Source organism: Balaenoptera physalus (assembly GCF_965194825.1).
Source record: "Balaenoptera physalus genome assembly, chromosome: 1".
Lineage (NCBI taxonomy): Eukaryota > Metazoa > Chordata > Mammalia > Artiodactyla > Balaenopteridae > Balaenoptera > Balaenoptera physalus.
In genome coordinates, this window is record NC_138882.1 from 154327844 (window position 1) to 154349474 (window position 21631).

The 21631-nt window shown below is 37.6% G+C and overlaps 1 protein-coding gene across 3 annotated transcripts in view; it reads left to right on the plus strand.

The window, feature by feature from the left end:
• Positions 1 to 21631, plus strand: part of FAF1 (Fas associated factor 1) — a 485610-nt gene that overhangs the window by 401991 nt on the left and 61988 nt on the right. For all 3 annotated transcript variants that reach the window (XM_082429645.1, XM_082429644.1, XM_082429646.1), the window contains 2 exons: positions 19049 to 19129; positions 20194 to 20271. In XM_082429645.1, coding sequence (XP_082285771.1) covers positions 19049 to 19129; positions 20194 to 20271 — 159 coding nt within the window. The remainder of the gene's footprint in view (positions 1 to 19048; positions 19130 to 20193; positions 20272 to 21631) is intronic.

A 21631-nucleotide genomic window follows, 5' to 3' on the forward strand; every position in this document is an offset into this window, starting at 1 on the left:
CTTTCAGGTATATAACCTGAAAGAATATCAAGTGCCAGGTTTGCCATAATCCTTATTTCACCATTTTTGAACACTAGCAGGTCATTAATGATTTTACAGGCAAATCAGTTAAACAAATATAAACTTATAATGCAGATGTCTGGTGGAGTCAAAATGCTCATTCATTGTTCCGTTTTTAAGGATCTAGGAAGTACCAGGCACTGCTTGGGATTGGAACTAGGGATACAGAGATAAACAAGGAAAAGTCTCTTCAATTTGCTCAGGGTCTGAAGAGAGAAATAGGCATGTAAATAGATGATGACAACTCTACAGGATAATACAAAGCTGGAGGTACCTATCCGTTCTATACCATCTTGCTCTTCTAGGTGGAGAGTCCGTTGGTAATGAAATAAACTAAACCTGTATCTGTTTTTCCTATTCAGTTTATTCAACAGGTGAAAACAGTTTAGTCCCAAGAAAATCATTCCATAACTATTCCCTACACTGATTTAAGGACTATATTTGCAGTGTTTGGAAGGAAGAAAATTTAGAGAAGGAGAAACACAATAAGTGTATAGGTTGAAGAAAGGTGAAATGGCAGAAGGAGCTCTAAATGAGGTAACAGGTGGCCTACATTTTAACAAGCTGAGTGACCCTGGAAAAATCACTTGAAGTTTCTCAGTCGCAATTTCCTCATCTCTAAATGGGGATCAAAGTCTCTTCCTGGCCAGCCTCATTATTGTGAGTATCACATGTGAAAGTGCTTTGTAAACTTGGAAATATAATTCTTTAAAGGATTAGAAGTCTTAGATAAAGATATAGGCTGGAGGATATTCATTAATACTTACTACATTTTCTTGCAAATACTTGGTTAATGGTAGCTTTTTTAAAAATTTATTTTTCTTTTCTTTATTTTTTCTTTATTTATTTTTGGCTACGTTGGGTCTTCGTTGCTGAACACGAGATTTCTCTAGTTGCGGTGAGCGGGGGCTACTCTTCGTTCCGGTGCGCAGACTTCTCATTGCGGTGGCTTCTCTTGTTGTGGAGCACAGGCTGTAGGTGTGCAGGCTCCGTAGTTGTGGCTCATGGGCTCTAGAGCGCAGGCTCAGTAGTTGTGGCGCACAGGCTTAGTTGCTCCACGGCATGTGGGATCTTCCGGAACCAGGGCTCGAACCCACGTCCCCTGCATTGGCAGGCAGATCCTTAACCACTGCGCCACCAGGGAAGCCCAGTGGTAGCTTTGATTAACAAAGAAGTGAGAACTTTTAACGCCATGGAAACCACAGTGATAAATTAGGCCTAAGGCCAAGGAATTCGTTCTTACCACAGAGTAAGATGAGGCCTTCTAAGTCATTCCTGATTCTATTAACAAAATGATCATTCCTTTCAGTCTGGAACCTTAGTCCATTTCAGAGCACTATCCCACCGTGTGTTCTTCTATTTAATTCTCACAGCCCAGGTGTCTCGAAAATAGAGCAAACTTAAGGGTTTGTCCTGGGCCCTCATACCAAAAAGCCTCCCTCCTCTGCAACTTAGAATGTGATTACGTAAAGGCAGACCAAACATTTATAGAATAAGCAAAGTAGGTTCACCAAATAAATAGGAAAAATATATGTAGACAGAGAGATACCTTTATGAAATTTAATATTTCAGAAAAATCAAAGTAGTCTTAAGAAAAATTAGAATTTTATCAGACTTCTGAATACACTTTAATATTGCTTTTCTTCTAAATTACATATGGTGCATAATCTCTGCTTAGGACCTCTAATGTTCTTTTTGGGCCCTGGGACATCTGTCAGAACCCTGGTACATAGACTTGATAGGGTACAGCAGTCAGCTATGGAACAGTGGGAAGATGCTTCAGAGACCTGAGACTCGTGTCCATATATTATTCGTGAACCTTCCCCTGTTTACCCTCCTCTACCACTGCCAATTTACCTATCAAAAAATGATGCTGTTAATGAGGGATGATTTGCCCCAGGCCCTCCCCAGGCAGTCCTTGGAAGAAATTCAGAGAAGTTAAACTGTTTGGCCTAAGGTTACACATCTAGTTATTACAAGGAAGAGGATTAACATTACTAGGATAATGATGATGGTGATGATTATTAGGGTAACGTTTATCGAATGCCCATTGTGCTAGGTGATATGTATTCATCATTTCGTTTCATCCTTCCAGTAATCCAACAAGGAGGTATTTTTCCTGTTTTGGAGATAAAATTGTTCAGTGTTGAAAGAGTTCAAAGAAGTTGCCCAAGGGCACAGAAATTAAGCGGCAGACCTAGAATTCAGACCAAGTTGAGTTGTTTGTGTTTGAAGCTGTGCTTTTCCCCTGTACTGGTTTGCCATCAGGATGGAACAAGGACTAGAATCCAAGCTGTTTGGCTGGAAGATGAATGTCCTGGCCACAGTGCACCATGGAGCCAATGCTACCAGGCAGTACTTCTTTTGAAGGCCAATTTAACACATTTTTTCAAGCAGTGCCCTCATCATTTATACTTCAAGTATAAATATTCTTCTCCCTTCTTACACTGTAGAGTGCTTTGTTTTCATTTAGTTCTTGGCTCTGTAATTTGATACTTGGTTTATTTTTAGGCGAAATCCAGGTAACATAAAATGAACCATTTTACAATTCCGTGGTGTTTTGTACATTCACAGTGTTGTGCAACTACTACCTCTATCTAGTTCCAAAATATTTTTATCACCCCCAAACCCATTAAGCAGTCACTCCCCCAACCCCCTCTGTCCCCCCACCAGCCTCTAGCAACCACTGTGCTTTCTGTCTCTGTGGATTTGCCTACTCTCGATATTTCATACAAATGCAATCATACAATATGTGACTTTTGTGTCTGGTTTTTTCACTTAGGTTCCGCCACATTGTAGCATATATCATTACTTCATTCTTTTTATGACTAAGTAATATTCCATTGTATGGATATATCACATTTCGTTTATCCATTTGTCTGTTAATGGGCATTTGGACTGTTTCCACTTTTTGGCTGTTGTGAATAATGATGGAATGAACATTTGTGTACAGGTATCTATTTGAGTTCCTGTTTTCAGTTCTTTTGGGTATATAACTAGAAGTGAATCACTGGGTCATGTGGTAATTCTGTTTAACTTTCTGAGGAACCACCGAACAGTTTTCACAGCGTCTGTACCATTTTCATTCCAACCTGCAGGTTACAAGGATTCTCCACATCCTTGCCAACACTCATTTTTTCTCTCTTTTTAAAAATGATAGCCATCATAGTGGATAAGGTGGTATTTCCTTGTGGTTTTGATTTACATTTCCCTAATAATGACTAATGTTGTTGAGCATCTTTTCGTGTGCTTGTTGGCCATTTGTGTATCTTCTTTGGAGAAATGTCTAATTCTGATACTTTAAAATATGAGATACTATTTAAATGTTTTGTAAACAAGATTATCAGAATATCCTATGGCCTGAGAATTTTCAAAAATAAGATCTTAAATATGTGAACTACAATTCTGTTCCAATTAGACCATAAGGTGGAGGTTTAAAAAAAGGGGGGGGGGTGCTTTTTGCCTCCCAAATACTAAAGAAGAAATTGAGGCAGTCTTACATCTTTTTGGTGCCTAATGAATTAGCCCCTTAAGAATAATTTAATAACTAAAATCTCTGCTTCCTCTGTTCTCACACCAACCAGGTATTCACTTAGAAAATAAAATGATCAATTTAGCTTTAGAGGCAGGCTTTGAAAACTTGGCTTTAAATGATCAAATAATTGAATTATTTTACTTTTTTCTTTTTGACATCACTGAATCTACAAAATTGCTAGGGATTGGTTTATCTGTTTTAGTGACTCAGGAAGAGTCAGTTAATTGTCCTCCCAGTTCAATTCAGTCCACATTTGTAGAATACCTACTATGTGCCAGGCACTGTGCCCAGTCATCACATGAAGGGTCCCCTGAAAAGAAATTTGTCACCCTTGCAGATTATGTTACAAAAAGAAGATAGTCCTGGAATAATCTAGCACCCTACACAAGAGGATAATTTTCCTCAGTAGAGCTATTTTCTTATTCCCGTCCTGCCTATTATTATTTCTTTCAAGGCTTCTAGCTATGTTATAAATCTCAGAACCCAAATTAGGGTAATGGTAGCAAGAGGGAAGTAAAACAAGAGCATTTAGCTTGCAAAGGCTTTTGGCCTTTTTTGAGGTCCATGACAGTTCCTGGAGCAGATACCTTAGCTCCCTTTCCCTTTCTTTCTTCTTTTATGTATAGTCACCTCTTTTCTTTCCTCCTTCCCTCAATATATCTGAGGATTATATAAGATAATAATGTAATTAGAAGAATGCCTGGCATATAGGAAACATTCACTGAATGTTAACTGCTATTATTATCTATCAAGTGCCAACTTGGTAGTGTTAACTTATGCTGGAAATTCAGAAATTAATAGAACAGTATTCCTGCCCTCAGTGCTCAGTCTACTCTGAGAGAGAAATATGTAAATATATGATTAAATAATACAGTGTGAATTGAACACAGAAGTGAAGCCATTCAGCCCAGAGTGAGGTACCTGTGAATGCCTAGACACTTAAGTTGAGCCTGAAAGATGAGTGTGATTTTGCCGAAAGAGGAGTGATGAAGAATTTCCCAGGCAAAGGATAAAGGATATGCAAAGGCATAGAAGCATGCAAAGCCTGGTCTGTTCAGGGAGCTGTGAGAGGGCTTGTATGGCTAGAGCATAGCGTATATGGAAGGGGGAAGTGGGTAATGAAGGTGATAAAGTAATTGAGGGCACCTGTGCTAGGAAATTTAGACTTTATCCTGAAGGTGTGGGGAAATCATTGAAGGTTAGGAAAGAGGAGTGTTATGATGTGATTTTCACTTTAGAAAGGTAATAAGTCTGACACTATGCTTTTAACAATAGAAATTTGATAACAGCAGGATATAACTACAAAATCTCCATAAAAATAGCCCCACCCAAATCATTTGTCCCTTTCTTTTAGATGAAATTTAAAACACTTTTTAAAGTAGGACTAGTTTAACATATGTCTTTCCTACAATACCTGGCCCAGTGATTACTCATAGTAGATGTTCAACAGAGTCATTGCCTAAAACTAAGCCAAGGCACCAAGTGGTGCAGAACAAAAAGTTCTATACCTAAGCCTCTAAGACAGATGATTTGTTCACATGTGTCTAGAGTTAGAAATCATTCCTCCACATTTCCTAGATACCTGGAAACCTGTCCAAGTATGTAATTCTCTTGCATTCTTACATTTAATCAAATTATTTTTATCTATGATATGAACTCCCTTTCAAGACCTCTTATTGTTAGCCCATGCAAAATTTGAAATATGCTGCCATGAGACCTTTGACTTTAAACCTTTCATACTGATGTCAGAGCTAGTTTATGGCTTCTGATTTTTTTGTATGTAATAAACAAATCAGTTACTCTTTCCATCTGACCTTTTACTGAAGCTCCCCCTAGACTTATGAACTTTAAAATCTCATTGGGGTTTTATTCTCTACTTACTAAAAAGTAAAAATTAAAAAGGCTGAAACCAACATTTATAATGATTTTGAAGGGTCAGCAGACATTTTCTGTGAAGTGTCAGATAGTAAATATTTTCGACTTTGGAAGCCATATACTCTCTGTCACAACTATTCAACTATGTCATTGTAGCACAGAAGTAGCCATAGATAATTCATGAACAAATAGGCATGGCTATATTCCGGTAAAACTTTATTTACAAAAATAGGCTACAGGCCAGCTTTGGCCCAAAGACCACAGTTTGCTGACCTGTGATTGAAAGTAAGCCGCCTCCTCCTGTCTTATCTGTCTATCTTCAGGAAGGAATCCTGACTGGAGAAGTGGCTACAGAATGTAGTATTTAGATTTTATCAAAGACCATTACATCATCTCTGTTGCATGCGTACACACACACACACACACCAAAAAAATCTCCAGAGCATTTAGCTTGACTTTCCATGTAAAAAGATAGGTCCTGGTCCTAGTATTTAACTATTTTTCTGCAGCAGAGTGGATGAACTTTCCCCATTTATGGCTTTCCTGCAGGCAAAAATAACATCCCGGGGCTTCCCTGGTGGCGCAGTGGTTGAGAATCTGCCTGCCAATGCAGGGGACACGGGTTGGAGCCCTGGTCTGGGAAGATCCCACATGCCGCAGAGCGACTAGGCCCGTGTGCCACAGTTACTGAGCCTGCGCGTCTGGAGCCTGTGCTCCGCAACAAGAGAGGCCGCGATAGTGAGAGGCCCGCGCACCGCGATGGAGAGTGGCCCCCACTTGCTACAACTAGAGAAAGCCCTCGCACAGAAACTAAGACCCAACAGAGCCATAAATAAATAAATAAATAAATAAAAATTAAAAAAAAAAAAATAACATCCCAACCACTTGTCACTTAAGCAATATACATTACTTTTAAGCAAAGCTTCTTTTTTTTTTTTTTAAACCCAGATTTATAGAATTGCCATTACATGATGCTATCTTTTTTTTTTTTTTTTTTTTTATGGCTGTGTTGGGTCTTCGTTTCTGTGCGAGGGCTTTCTCTAGTTGTGGCAAGCGGGGCCACTCTTCATCGCGGTGCGCGGGCCTCTCTCACTCTCGCGGCCTCTCTTGTTGCGGAGCACAGGCTCCAGACGCGCAGGCTCAGCAGTTGTGGCTCACGGGCCTAGCTGCTCGGCGGCATGTGGGATCTTCCCAGACCAGGGCTCAAACCCGTGTCTCCTGCATTAGCAGGCAGATTCTCAACCACTGTGCCACCAGGGAAGCCCTAAGCAAAGCTTCTTAAGCAGTGCTTTTCTAAATTAAATGTGCATAGGAATCACCTGGAGAATTTATTAAAATACATATTCTGATTCAGTCAGTCTCGGGTGGAGCCTAAGATTCTACATGTATGACAAGCTTCCAGTTGATTTCAGTGTTGCTTGTTCTTGGACCACACTTTTGTTAGCAAGGTTCTAAGTACTATTTCTGTTATTACAACCCAGTCATCCAAGGTCTTACCACTGGATCCACAGAATCAAGAGCTGGTCTTCTTCAGGTGACGTGGCATTCAAAGCTGTGTTTGACTATGATGACTTCAGACAATTTATTTGTTTATTCAGTTTGGTAGTTTCTATAGAACTAGAGGTTACCATTTGAAGTGGTCCTTGGCTGCTTATTCTTATCTTTCATCCATACTGGAAAATTTGAAAACATTATCTCTTTGAGTATTGCCCCATTCTTTATATTCCCTTCCAGGGTTCCTAGCAGATGCATATTAGGCACTCTGATTATATCCTCTATGTCCTCTTAACTTCTCTATCATATCTTATTTCTCTGTGTCTCTCCATGTTGCAGTTTAGGTAATTTCTTCAGATTACTTCCACTTTATTAATTCTCTCTTCACCTGTGTCCAAGCTGCTGTTTAATCCATGCATTAATTTTTTCAGTATTATTAATCACTTATTTTCTAAAGCTATGTTGAAGTATAATTGTATAAACTGTACCTATATAAACTGTCCAATTTTAAACAGTTTTGACATACATATACACTAATAAAATCTTTACCACAATCAGAATAGTGAACATATCCATCACTCTCAAAAGTTTCCTCATGAACCTTGTAATCCCTTCCTTCTGCCTCTACCTCCCAACCATTCAAGTCCCATGCACCCACTGATCTTTCTGTCACTACAGATTTATTTGCATTTTCTCAAGTTTTATGAAAAATTGAATCATATAGTATATACTCTTTAGTCTGACTTCTTTCACTCAGCATAATTATTTTGAGGTTAATCCATGCTGTTGCATGTATCAATAATTCATTCCTTTTAATTGCTGAGTAGTACTCTGTTGTGTGGACATACAGCAATTTTACAAATTTTTTTTGATTCTAGTAATATTTTTTAATGGAAGCAGAATTCACATAGCATACAGTTAATTATTACAATGTGCATTATTCGGTGACATTCTGTGTATTCACAATGTTGTGCAGCCAGCATCTAGCAATGTTAGCAATGCTACCTTTAAGAATAATTTAACATTTGCATTACAATTTTTTGTGTAAGTGCCTTTTTAAAAGCAAGTTAAAGAAAATACAGCAGATAGCTCAAATTACTCAATATTGTTCTTTCAGATTAGCTCATCTCTATCTCTCTCTCTCTCTCTCACACACACACACACACACACACCTGCATACACACACACACACAAGAATGCTTGAATATTCCACTATACTGAAATGCAATATTCCAACTGACCCCAATGCTTCATTCATTGTTAGCTATCCTGGATCCTAAAACAGGATGCCAACATATAGAACAAGTCTAGTCTCCAATCCATTGTGCAATATGATGACTATAAAATTTGTGCATGCAAGGGAACTGCCTCAGCTTAGTACTCATCAGTCACTGAAACAAATACTGCAAATTTTACTTGATTCATTCTAAATACTGATGTGCCCCCTGGTCCTCAGTGGAAAGATTGTCAGTCTGCACTTTGATGCAGCCCTGTATGTGACCACCACCATCATCATCATTTTCATTTAGTAAAATGAAGCAGATAAAGCTAAGAATGGGTAGTTTCAATTCTCACCAAATTGTATCTTCTCTTTATCTCCTGTCTTCCCTGTTTTGAGAGTGAAGCTGGGTGGTCTCGTTTAACCCTGCATTTATTTCAGTGCTGTCTTGGGTCTTGAGAGGAGCCCACTTTGTATTGGTTGCCTTCAGTAACTGAACCTAAATCACTCACTTCTGAGCATACCTCTTCTTTTGAGTCTCTGAGATTTGGTCTTCATTAGAGAACTCAGGTCTCCAAACCTACTAATCATTACCTTAAAATTTACATAAAAGTCCCTGGTAAATGGCTTACTACGCTCATTCTCTGAAATCCTATGAAGGGGAATTGTTACATTATGCTATGAACAAGGAATGGTTTGACAGAGGCCCTACTGCTGCTTTCAATAGTGTTTGTATTTTTTCACGTTTTGAAAAATCTGTTCACTTATTCATGAACATAATTGGAATATTTCCTAGTTTGGGGCTATTACAAATAAAGCTTCTATGAACATTAATATACAAGTTTTTATATAGGCATATGCTCTCATGTGTCTTGGGTAACTACCTAGGACTGGAATGACTGGATCATATGGTAGGTATATGCTTAATTTTTTAAGAAACTGCCTAAATGTTTTCCAAAGTGGTTGTACCATTTTACTTTTCCACCAGCAGTGTGTAAGACTGCCAGTGGCTCCAATTTGTATGTCAACACTTGGTATGGTTAGTCTTTTTTAATTTTAGACATTCTAATAGGTTTATAGTGGTGCCTCATTGTGGTTTTAGTTTGCATTTTCCTAATAACTAATGAGATAAAGCATCTTTTCATGTGCTTACTATCCATATCTTTTATTTTAAATATTTATTTATTTATTTATTTATTTATTATTCATTTATTTTGGCTGCGCCTGGTCCTAGTTGCGGCATGCGGACTCTTAGTTGCGGCATGCAGACTTCTTAGTTCCGTCTGTGGACTTCTTAGTTGCAGCATGCATGTGGGATCTAGTTCCCCCACCAGGGATCAAACCCAGGCCCCCTGTATTGGGAGTGCAGAGTCTTACCCACTGGACCACCAGGGAAGTCCCACCATATCTTTTTTGATGAAGTGTTTTCAAATCTTTTGCCCATTTTTAAAATTGAGTTCTCTATTGTTTTTATATCTAAGAGTTTTTTAATACGGTCTAGATACAAATCCTTTATTTGATAAGTAATTTGCAAAGATTTTTCGTCCAGTTTTTTGCTTAATTTTCATTATCATTTTCAGCTGTCTTTAGTAGTGCAGAAGATTTTAATTTTGATGAAGTCCAAGTTAGATTTTTTTCCTTTTTTATGTTTTTGCATCATATCTAAGAAATATTGACCTAACCCAAGGTCACTGTTTTCTCCTATGTTTCTTCTAAAAGCATTATACCTTTAGATATTATGCTTAGGTCTATGATCCATTTGAGTTAAATTTTATGTATAGTATAAAGTAGGATTGAAGGTATTTTTGTTTTGTTTTGTTTTGGTTTTTTTCCGGGAGGTAAAGGGAGATAACGGATATTCAGTAGTTCCAGCGCTATTTGCTGAATTGCTTTTGCATCTTTGTCAAAAATCAGCTGATTGTATATGCGTAGGTATATATCTAGACTTCATTCTATTCCATTGTTCTTTTCTGTGTCTTACACTAATACCACATACAATTACTTTAGCTTTATAATGAATCTTGAGATCAAGTAGTGTAAGTCCTCTGAAGTTCTTCTTTTCATAGTTGTTTTGGCTATTCTAGGTCCTGTCCATTTCCATGTGAATTTTATAATCAGTTTGTGAATTTCTAAGAAAAATAATACTGCTGGTATTTTTATTAGAATTGCATTGAATCTAATTTAGAGAAAATCGACATATAAAAATTGACTCTTTTAATCTATGAAAAGGATATATGTCATGTTTATTTAGGTCTTCTTTAATTTCTCTCAGGTCTTCTTTAATTTCTCTCAGTAATCTTTTAGAAATTTTCAGTGTACATCTTTTTTCAAATTTACTCCCAAGTATTTCATATATTTTATGCTATATTATAACTGGCATCTTAAAAATTATAAGTTCTGGGACTTCCCTGGTGGTCCAGTGGTAAAGAATCCGCCTTCCAATGCAGGGGATGCTGGTTCAATCCCTGGTCAGGGACCTAAGATCCCACATGCTGCAGGGCAACTAAGCCCACACACCACAACTACAGAGCTCATGCTCCTCAACTAGAGAGCCTGCGTGCCACAAACTACAGAGCCCACGCACTCTGGAACCCACACACCACAACTACAGAGCCCACATGCCCTGGAGCCTGCGTGCCACAGCTAGAGAAGAGAAAACACACACCACAACTAGAGAGAAGCCCGTGCACCACAATGGAGAGCCCGCGCTGCAATGAAAGATCCCACATGCCTCCACAAAGATCCCACGTGCTGCAACCAGATGCAGCCAATAAATAAATAAACAAATAAGTAAATAATAGCTTTTAAAAATAATTATAGGGCTTCCCTGGTGGCACGGTGTTTGGGAGTCTGCCTGCCAATGCAGGGGACACGAGTTCGTGCCGTGGTCTGGGAGAATCCCACATGCCACGGAGCGGCTGGGCCCGTGCGCCACAACTACTGAGCCTGCGCGTCTGGAGCCTGCACTCCGCAGCAAGAGAGGCCGCGATAGCGAGAGGCCCGCGCACCGGGAGGAGGGGTGGCCCCCGCTTGCCGCAACTAGAGAAAGCCCTTGCACAGAAACGAAGACCCAACACAGCCAAAATTAAATAAATAAATAAATAAATTTAAAAATAATTATAAGTTCTGATTATTTGTTAGTGTATAGAAATACAGTTGCTTATTGTATATCAATTTTATATCCTGCAACCTTACCAAAATCACCTATTCTAATAGTTTTTTGGTAGAATCCATAGGATTTTCCAGATCCCTAATCATTTTATCTGAGTAAAGAGAGTTTTTCTTCTTCCTTTTCATTCTTGATGTCTTTTATTTCTTTTTCTTGCCTTAGATTTGAAAATCAGTCATTGTGATTCACCATTCAGTCATCTCAATGGATTCAGAAAAATCATTAAACAAAAGTTAATCCATTCCTGATAGAAACTTTCAGTAAAATAGGAATAGAGTACAACATGATAAAGGGCATCTATTTAAAAACCTACAAGCCAATATTTTGCTTACTGGTGAAAGACTGAATGTTTTCCTACTAAGATCAGGAAAGAGGCAGGGATGCCTGTTCACATCACTTCTATTCCAGATAATGTGAAATTCTTTCAACATAAATACTTAGAGATAGTAGATAAAATATAGCAAAAATGTTAAAAGTATTACTCAGCATGTGAGAAAGAAGGAACAAAGAAGAATTCCTAGGTACCAGAAATAAAGAGGAAATTAAAAATCAGCCCTGTAAATGGTGAAGTAACACGGAACCTGACTGGAGATTCTAGCCGGTCTAATAAGCAATAAGTCTCCATTCCCCCCTCCCCTCTAAGGTACCTTCTGTCTCTCTGAATCTGCCTATTCTGGCTACCTCATGTAAGTGGAAACATATAATATTTGTCTTTTTGTGTCTGACTTCTTTACTTAGCATAATGTCTTTTAAGGCTTACCTGTGTTATAGTATGTATCAGAACTTTGTTCCTTCTTATGGCTGGATTCCATTGTATGTATATACCACATTTTGTTTATCTGTTCGTCCATTGATGAGTATTTGGCTTGTTTCCACCTTGTGGCTATTGTGATTAATGCTGCTATGAACATGTATTTATTGACCATTTATATATCTTCTTTAGAGAAGCATCTATTCAAGGCCTTTTCTCATTTTTGGATTGGATTGTTTTTTCTTTATGTTGTTGTTGAGTTGTAGAAATTCTGGATATTAAACTCTTACCAGGTATATAATTTTGCAAATATTTTCCATTCCGTGGATTGTCTTTTCACTCTCTTGGTTATGTCCTTTGATACACAAAATTTTTTAATTTTGATGAAACCTAACTTATCTATTTTTACTTTTTAATGCCTGTGCTTTGTATCATACTAAAGAAATCATTGCCTAATCCAAAGTCATGAAGATTTTTACCTATGTTTTCTTCTAAGAGTTTTATAGTTTTAACTCTTTAATTTTAGATCTTTTATTCATTTTCAGTTGCTGTTTTTGTATATGGTGTAAAGTGAGGATCCAACCTCGTTCTTTTCCATCTGGATATCCAGCTTTCCCAGCACCATTTGTTGAAAAAACTCCCCTTTCTCCACTGAATGGTCTTGGCACCCTTGTTGAAAATAAATTTACTGTATATATGAGAGTTTATTTCTGGGCTCTCTGTTCTGTTGCACTGGTTTAGGTATATATCCTTATGCCAGTGCCACAATGGTTTGATTACTGTAACTTTGTAGTAAGTTTTGAAAATGTGAGTCCTCCAACTTTGTTCTCCTTTTTCAAGATTTTTTTTTACTATTTATGGTCCCTGAGTTTCCATGAATTTAGAATGGATTTTTTATTTCTATAAAAAATGCCATTGAGATACACTCAATTGTTTCTTAAAGAGATTTAAATAGTAAGGGGAAAAATGTCTATTAATTTACCCATGAAGCTCCCATTTTCAGTTCTCCTCATTCCTTTGGGTAGATCCAGATTTCTGACTGGTATTATTTTCCTTCTCCTTAAAGGACTTCCTTTAACTTTTACTGTAGTACACATGCTGGTAGTTAATTCAGCTTTTGTATATTTGAAAAAGTCTTTATTTCACCTTCAATTTTGAAGATTTTTTTACTGGGTATAGAAAGAATTCTAAGTTCACAAGTTTTTTTGTTTTTTTTGTATTTGCTTTTTCTTTCAGTGCTTTAAAGAGGTTGCTCCACTGTCTTTCTCATTTGCACTGTTTTGGATGAGAAGTCTGATTGCATTCTCATTTTGTTTCCCTGTACCTATTATGTCTTTTCTTTTGTCTGATTGATTTTAACATTTTTCATTTTAATATTAATTTTATGCAATTTGGTTATGATGTGCCTTGGTGTAGCTTTCTTCATGTGTATTTTGCCTGATGTTCATTTACATTCTTGGGTCTGTGGCTTTATAGCTTTCATCAAATTCAAAAAATTGTTGGCCATTATTTCTTTTTTTTTTTTTTTTTAAGTCATAAGCAAATGGCTGTATTTTTTCTTTTCTTTTTTTTTTTTAATTTATTTATTTTTGGCTGTGTTGGGTCTTCGTTTCTGTGTGAGGGCTTTCTCTAGTTGTGGCAAGCGGGGGCCACTCTTCATCGCGGTGCGCGGGCCTCTCACTGTCTTGGCCTCTCTTGTTGCGGAGCACAGGCTCCAGACGCGCAGGCTCAGTAGTTGTGGCTCACAGGCCTAGTTGCTCCGCGGCATGTGGGATCTTCCCAGACCAGGGCTTGAACCCGTGTCCTCTGCATTGGCAGGCAGATTCTCAACCACTGCGCCACCAGGGAAGCCCCAGCCATTATTTCTTAAAATAATTTTTCTCCCACTCTTCCCTGCGCTCTATTTCCAGACTCCAATTATACTTACATTAGGTTGCCAAAAGTTATCCCACAGATAACTTTTCCAGCTTCCTACCTTGCTTGCGTCCAAAATGAAATCTTCTTGTTCCAACTGGGCTTCTAGGTTACCAAGATGGATAATCTGCCTGTCAGGTTCCATATTACCTCACCATTTACAGTGCTGATTTTTAATTTCCTCTTTATTTCTGTTACCTAGGAATTTTTCTTTGTTCTTTCTTTCTCACATGCTGAGTAATACTTTTTAACATTTTTGCTATATTTTATCTAGAGATATCTAAGTATTTATATTGAAAGAATTTCACATTATCTTGGTCCATATCTCCTTAGTGACAGACCAGGACCATTTCCCTGTTTTCAAGGTCCTGCTTATTAAGGCAAAGAACAGTGTGTGCATTCTAACCCAGGCATTCAGAAGAACAAAAAATACCATATGTATATATGTATGTGTATACTTGTGTATGCAATTGGTTATTATTTGAAACAAGCCTAACCACTATAGTTTGCTTCAATTTGATAATGTGAAACTTTGCATTAGCCCTTTGAGAATTAACTGATGATTACTAATTTTAAATGCTACTGAGGAGTAACAAGTTACACTTAAATCCCATTTCTGGTTAAATTCCTCATTTAGGAACCATTTGATAGCTCATAAGATGTTTTCATTATTTTTAATGGACATTATTTTTAATGGATTGTAGAGAAATCTAATTCAATGGCCATTGTTTCAGAGATGTAAAACTATACTGAGCAACCCAGAGTGCCACAGTGGAAGAGAAGCACAGGCTTTCGGGAGAGAAAGACTAGGTTTGAATACTAGTTCCAGCACTTCTTAACAAGTCATTATACTACTCAGAATAGGAAAAATGCACTTAAATAAAAAATTATTAGTCTGAAGGATACTTAGGGGTTCCAGAACTTCAGGTATAAAACTTGAGCACTGATAATTCCACTCATTCATTTACCAAATATGTATTGAGTGCTTACCATATGTAAGATGGTGGCCTAGATGCTATAAGAAATATAGAGTCCTTTCCCTTTGGGAACTTACAGCTCTGGTAGGGAGTAGTGAGACAAGTATACAGATGAGTGTAGCATAAAGCAGCATGGGAGCAGTAACAAGTATGCTACAGATGAAAGGCTCCAGTGGAGGTTATCACTTTGTTCTGAGCAATCCAGCTTCTCACTGTACTATAACAAGGAGTGTTTTCATACCAAGTAGCCCAAGCCATAGCCCAGGCAGCACCTGAAAACTATTCCTGAACCTGATCATCCAGCTGTTCTACCTCCACACAATCAACAAAGTATTTCTAATCACTTTGATGTGTCCTCTAAGATGCAGCAGGGGGAACCTCTGCAAGGACAGTATTTGTAGGACACAGGAGAAGTTCCAAGAGGCACATCTACAGTTTATGAGAACAAATTTATACATGCACTGTTAACCACAGCACCTGGAATTTTCTTAAAAGTCTAATTATACAGAATAATATGAGGGAAAGGCTCAGCAAAGTTCTCTAAATCCCCAAATTAGAAATGACTGTGAATAGGACAGTTGGAGAGGCAGGTATAAAAACTACAAGACAGAAAAGAAGAAATAATAGCCATTCACAAGCAACTACCAAACACGCAAGAAGCTATGACCATGATGAGTTTAGGAAAATTCATCCTGAGCCACACTTCTGTCTGTGACGGTCAGGGAGAGCTGTGGATAAGGGAAAGAGCAATTAGATTGCCAGGAGAGAGGAGAGGAAAATGTCGGAGATCTGGATTCACATCTCAGTTCTGCCACTGACTTAATGGTCTTTTGTAAATTATTTACCCTCATATGATTTCAGTTTCTCCATTTGTATACTGGCTTTGTTGGACATGTTGATCTCTTATATTTCTAAAAGTATATGAAGGGCTTCCCTGGTGGTGCAGTGGTTGAGAATCTGCCTGCCAATGCAGGGGACACGGGTTCAAGCCCTGGTCTGGGAAGATCCCACATGCCGCGGAGCAACTAGGCCTGTGACCCACAACTACTGAGCCTGCGCGTCTGGAGCCTGTGCTCCCAACAAGAGAGGCCGCGATAGTGAGAGGCCCGCGCTCCGCGATGAAGAGTGGCCCCCGCTTGCCACAACTAGAGAAAGCCCTTGCACAGAAACGAAGACCCAACACAGCCAAAAATAAATAAATAAATAAATTTTAAAAAAATAAAAGTATATGAAAAGCTGGTAGGATTTTGAGTGATAGAGCCATTAGAACAAGAAGTTTTCCAGATGGAGACAGCGACATTATTTAAGGAACAAAAGGAAAGTAACGCAAAACTTGAATACTGAACTCTTCACAATAAAATCAGTAGACTCCATAAAATAATGATGAAGGTGGTCCAAGCATGATTATCTATGTCTTACTCTAGTAAACTGTGCCCTGCCTCTGTAACCCCACTACTAGTGTGATGCCTAAAGTAAAATTGGTGCTTAGTGAATATTTGTGAGAAGGAAAGGAGGGAAGAGAAATAAAAGAGAGAGAAGTGGGGAGGGAAGGAAGGAAGTTAACTGGTTCAAGAAGTCCTCTCACAACAGGTGCCACATTTTGTGGCAGGGATCCCTGTATTTAATGGCCTTTCGTATCTGCAACAGTCTGTTTTAAAACAGAGCTGTTTACTTAGAATGCTTTTATTACAAACTGTATTTGTGCTTAGAGAGGGCTTCCAGCTGTGGTAGCTTTCAGAAGGTCCCTTTGTGTGTGTACATAGTGTCATAACGGGTCATTTCTGCCTAACCAGTCAATTTCATTGACTCAGATGGGGCCACTTTATGAATGAGCTATATCATTTTCCTCCTTAATTTTTACTCTAGACAATGTTTTATGCCTGGAAAGATGGTTCATTTATTCAACAGATGCTTAGTAAATACCTCCCAAAAGCTAAGCATTGTGTGAAACACTTGGAATACAGAGGTATGTAATATAGACAAGGTCCTTGCCTTTATGGTGCTTACAGTGTCATGGGGGACTCTCACATTAAATAAATAATCATATGATAATTGATACAATTGTGATAAATGTTTTAAAGGGAAAGGACAGAATGTTACAAGAGAAATCCAAACTAATTTGAAAAGGTGGAGTCAGGAAAGTATGTTACAGTTAAAATCCTAAACATCTTAAATATTTCCCTACTTGAAATGTAAAAAGATAAGATTACTCCCATAGGTTGCTGATAATATTAGGAATATCTAAATTTGGAAAGATAGGGTTGTTCAGAGAGGCACAGATTCCTTAGAAATTCAATTCTTTAATTTAATAAATGACTGAAAAGGGAGACAGTGTTTACCCAAGAACACACAGCTTGCTACTAGCAGGGCTAGGAGTTGAACACAGGTCTTCTAATCTCCTCATTACCTCTCCTTGGTGACATAAAATAATGAAGACATTATACATCAACTATAGATCAGCCATGGCCAAATGAACTATCAAGTGTCCAGTCTGTACAAGCTTGTATATTGAGTGGGCTAAGGTGTTTACATAGTAAATACAAATGCAAATATAAACAAAAACATACAGAATATGTCCTATTAGGCTGATTGTATCTGGTTATAGTAAAACTGTAGTATATAGACCAAAGTAGGAAATACCCAGTTGGAATCAGTGAAAATATCTTTAAAGGAATATGCTTCTGTTTCTTTAAAATAAAAATACTAATGGCTAAGTACGTCTCCAAGTAGGAGTTTTTAAAACCTGTTTTTAGTCATGTGTAATATTACATGACACGTAAATTGTCCTGACTACTTTGCAGCCTAAGTGGTCTCTCAGGTTAAACATTGTTCCTGATATTTTGTCCCAACATATAATTTCTCTGGCATACTCTTTTATCACAGATGGTATAGCAGTTAGCTTCAGGCCAGCAACATGTAATTTTTCCTAATTTTTTATTTGAAAGATTAGGAATCAATGAAATGCTACTATTTATACCAGAGATTGTGGACTTAATGGAATCATTGAAACCAAAAGGAGTATGAGGCTTCAGGGAGAAGGCCAGCTTGAATAGATATCAGAGGGAGTACCTAAGACAGTGCTGAGCATATACTCAGCCTGAGCAAGCATATATTGAACTGAGGAGACAAAAAGAAAGAATTAAGTTAAACCATATGAAATTTCCATTTTTATAGGTCAAAACCAGTCAAATATCGGTAACTTATGTATGATTCAGCCTATTGTGCAAAATGACCAGAAAGGGAACCTATACTCTAATGTCAACAGGTGTGGATATTTATTAAATTTAAGGACATGTATATTGGCTATACTCCAGAATTTAACAAATAAGAAATTCTGGTTATTGAATTAACTTTTAATTTTATATGAAGTCACAATTTAAATGTAGGCAGATGGCATAATCACTTCAGACACTAAAAATATTCTAAAAGATCTTCAACTTAGATAACTTTTACTTTATCCGCACTTCATGAGTGTGAATGTTGTGGGGAAATACTTATTTGATAACCAAGCTTTAGTGGTGTGATGTGGACTAAAGTTAAGCAGGGTATTTTGCTTTCAGCCTCTTTCTGTGCTGACCAGATTACTTCCTAGTCCTTTACTCTCTCCCAGCCCTTAGTCCCAATGCTGATAATTTCCAAGTTTATCTTAGAAAAATCAGGCGTAAAGGAGAAGGGAACTAATCAGTGAAAATGAACTAAATGTCAGGTACTTTGCTAGATAGTTTATATATCATTGCGTTGAATTCTCACAACCCTATGAGACAAATGTTATTTCTTTTTTACAGTTGAGGAAACTGAGGCCTAAAGAGATTAAATAACTTGCCCAAGGTCACACAATTTGTAAGTGGTAGCCTAGGCTTCAAACATTCTTATTTTCACCATCTGCTGTGCTACTCAACTTAATTATTTGTTAGCTTATTTACACTGTACATTTTAAAAGTGCCTTGTTTAATTATAATAAATTTACACAGGAGTAAGACAAGGGGATTATTTTTTTTTTCTTTAAAAACAGTAATGTGGTAAAATGCATTTGAATATTTTCCTTTCTTTTAAGGATGAACGAGAAGCCAGAGAAAATGTGAAGAGAGAACAAGACGAGGCCTATCGCCTTTCACTTGAGGCTGACAGAGCAAAGGTAGGTTTGGTCAGGGGACTTCTGGGATAAAGAACTCAATCCTAAATAGTCTTTCATTATTTAAATGCCAGCCCTTTAATCATTTTGAAACCTAAGAGAGTTGGGTTTGCAGTGGAGAAAGCTAGTTTCAATTAACAGAAAGAATATAATTCTATCTCTGGTTCTTAAAGCATGGTTCATTTTGACAAGATAAATTTTTTTAAGAATCATGAAAAGTGAAAGCAAAAATGGGCCTAATGTTTACTTCATTTGTTTTTAATCAGTCTATGGTAAAATCTAGCAATGTTTAAAAAGCTCTTCAGGTGATTTTAATGTGCAGTCAGGGTTGAGAACCACTGACTTATTTAATGCTTCTTGAGCACCTGCTCCTGTACTGGGCACTGAAGGAAAGGAAAATGAATAAGTCACTCTTTCTGCCTTCAAAAGAAGGCTCACATTGTGCTGCAGAGTAGATTCAGTCAAGAGCACAGATAGCTGGAGCACTTAGGCAAGGATCCTAAATGTTGTAAGGGAAGCACTGAGTTCTGTGAGAGTTCAATGAACAGGATTTTCAGTGGAAAGTTTTTTCCAGCTTTTTTGGAGAGCCAAGAAATGGGAATGTACTAGGGAGGGTTTCATAGAAGAGATTGTATATTTGAACTGGATAGAGAAAGGGGGGTAGGAGAGGAAATAATGTATGCTAGCAGCAAGGGGCCAGAAAGCATGGGTTCAAGATAGAGGCTGATGTGAATAGAGTTTCATATTTGGGTACAGGGGAGGTGGCAGAAAAGACCAGAAAGGAAGACCAGAGAAAGGTCTGAAGGATCTTGAATGCTACACTACCCAGAGCTACCTAAATGTTTGAATAGGAACCCACCATGATCGTAGAGATATGCTTTGTTGTTGCTTTTATTTCCATCTTTGTTCCAGAGAGAAACACTTTCATTACCACAGTGTACCTCTGGGCCATGCTGAAAATGAACTTTTCTTCTTTTCTTTTTCTTTCTCTTTTTATTTCTTTTCTTTTTTTAAAAAAGTAGGCCAGTGTTTATTAAGTGTTGGATTCCTTTCTCTTTTATCAACAGAGGGAAGCTCATGAGAGAGAGATGGCAGAACAGTTTCGTTTGGAACAGATTCGCAAAGAACAAGAAGAGGAACGTGAGGTAGAGCATAATTTTTAGAAAAGTTGTTCAAATGCTAGGTCTATTTCCATTGCATTTGATTCTAAGGATGTTAATATGTCCTACAGCTTACTTCTTTCCACTTTTCCCAGATTCATTTTAGTATGGAAGACTAATTTTCTTTAGAAGAATCATTCCCGATCTGTTGTGTTGAACTCTTAGAAAATTTGACCTTGTACTAGATTCATGGTTTTCTATTCTTTTCAATTCCTCTCCCCTTCCTTGCCTGACAAATACTCCCATCCTTCCTAAATATTGTCTCACCCAAAAAACACAAAGACTGTATTTTCTCCCCTTTTCCCAGGCTTTACTTTACCCACCAAAAGACACTGGGAGTTACTTCTGCAACATCTTGCACTGGGCCCCTATATGTGAGAAATCCATTTAGCTTGGCTGATTTTTTTCTGCCCTGAGTTCATGTCATGTCTGTGACAATATAGAGAATTTTTTCATTCACTCATTTGGCAAGTATTTTTTTGACTACTTAGTGTGTGCCCAAAATCTGTTAGGAAGTAGGGATACAGATGTGGGTCCTCTACTCCAGGAGTTCATAGTCTTGTAAAAACAGAATTACATACTATATGTAAAAGTTATTATAGAGATTTACCTAAAGTGCAGTGGGAAAAAAGAGAAGGGGTGTCAAATGACTTCCTAGGATGACTCACAAAAAAGGGCTTTTAGAACTTTCTTCTAGACATGGGATTAATGGCAAGATTCACTTATAAAAAGAGGAAGCCATCTAACAAGTGATAGAAAGACCTGGAGGGCCCTAACTTGGGCTGATGAAAACTCCATTAGTCATCACTCTTGGTCAGAGGATGCCACCTCGTAACTTATTCAACAAATTTTTTTAATTAAAGTATAGTTGGTTTACAATGTTGTGCTAGTTTCAGGTGTACAGCAAAGTGATTCATATATATATATATAAAGATATAGATATAGGTATATAGATATAGATATATATATATTCTTTTTCAAATTCTATTCCATTATAGGTATTCACAAGGCATCGAATATACTTCCCTGTGCTATACAGTAAATCCTTGTTGTTTATTTTATACATAGTAGGGTATATCTGTTAATCCCATACTCCTAATTTATCCCTCCCCACCTCTAACCCCCTTTGGTAACCATAATATTTGTCTTTCTTGGTCTGACTTACTTCACTTAGTATGATCATCTTTAGGTCTATCCATGTTGCTGCAAATGGCAATATTTCATTCTTTTTTATGGCTGAGTAATATTCCATTGTATATATACAGCACATATTTTTATCCATTCATCTATTGATGGACACTTAGGTAGCTTCCGTGACTTGGCTGTTGTAAATAGTGCTGCTATG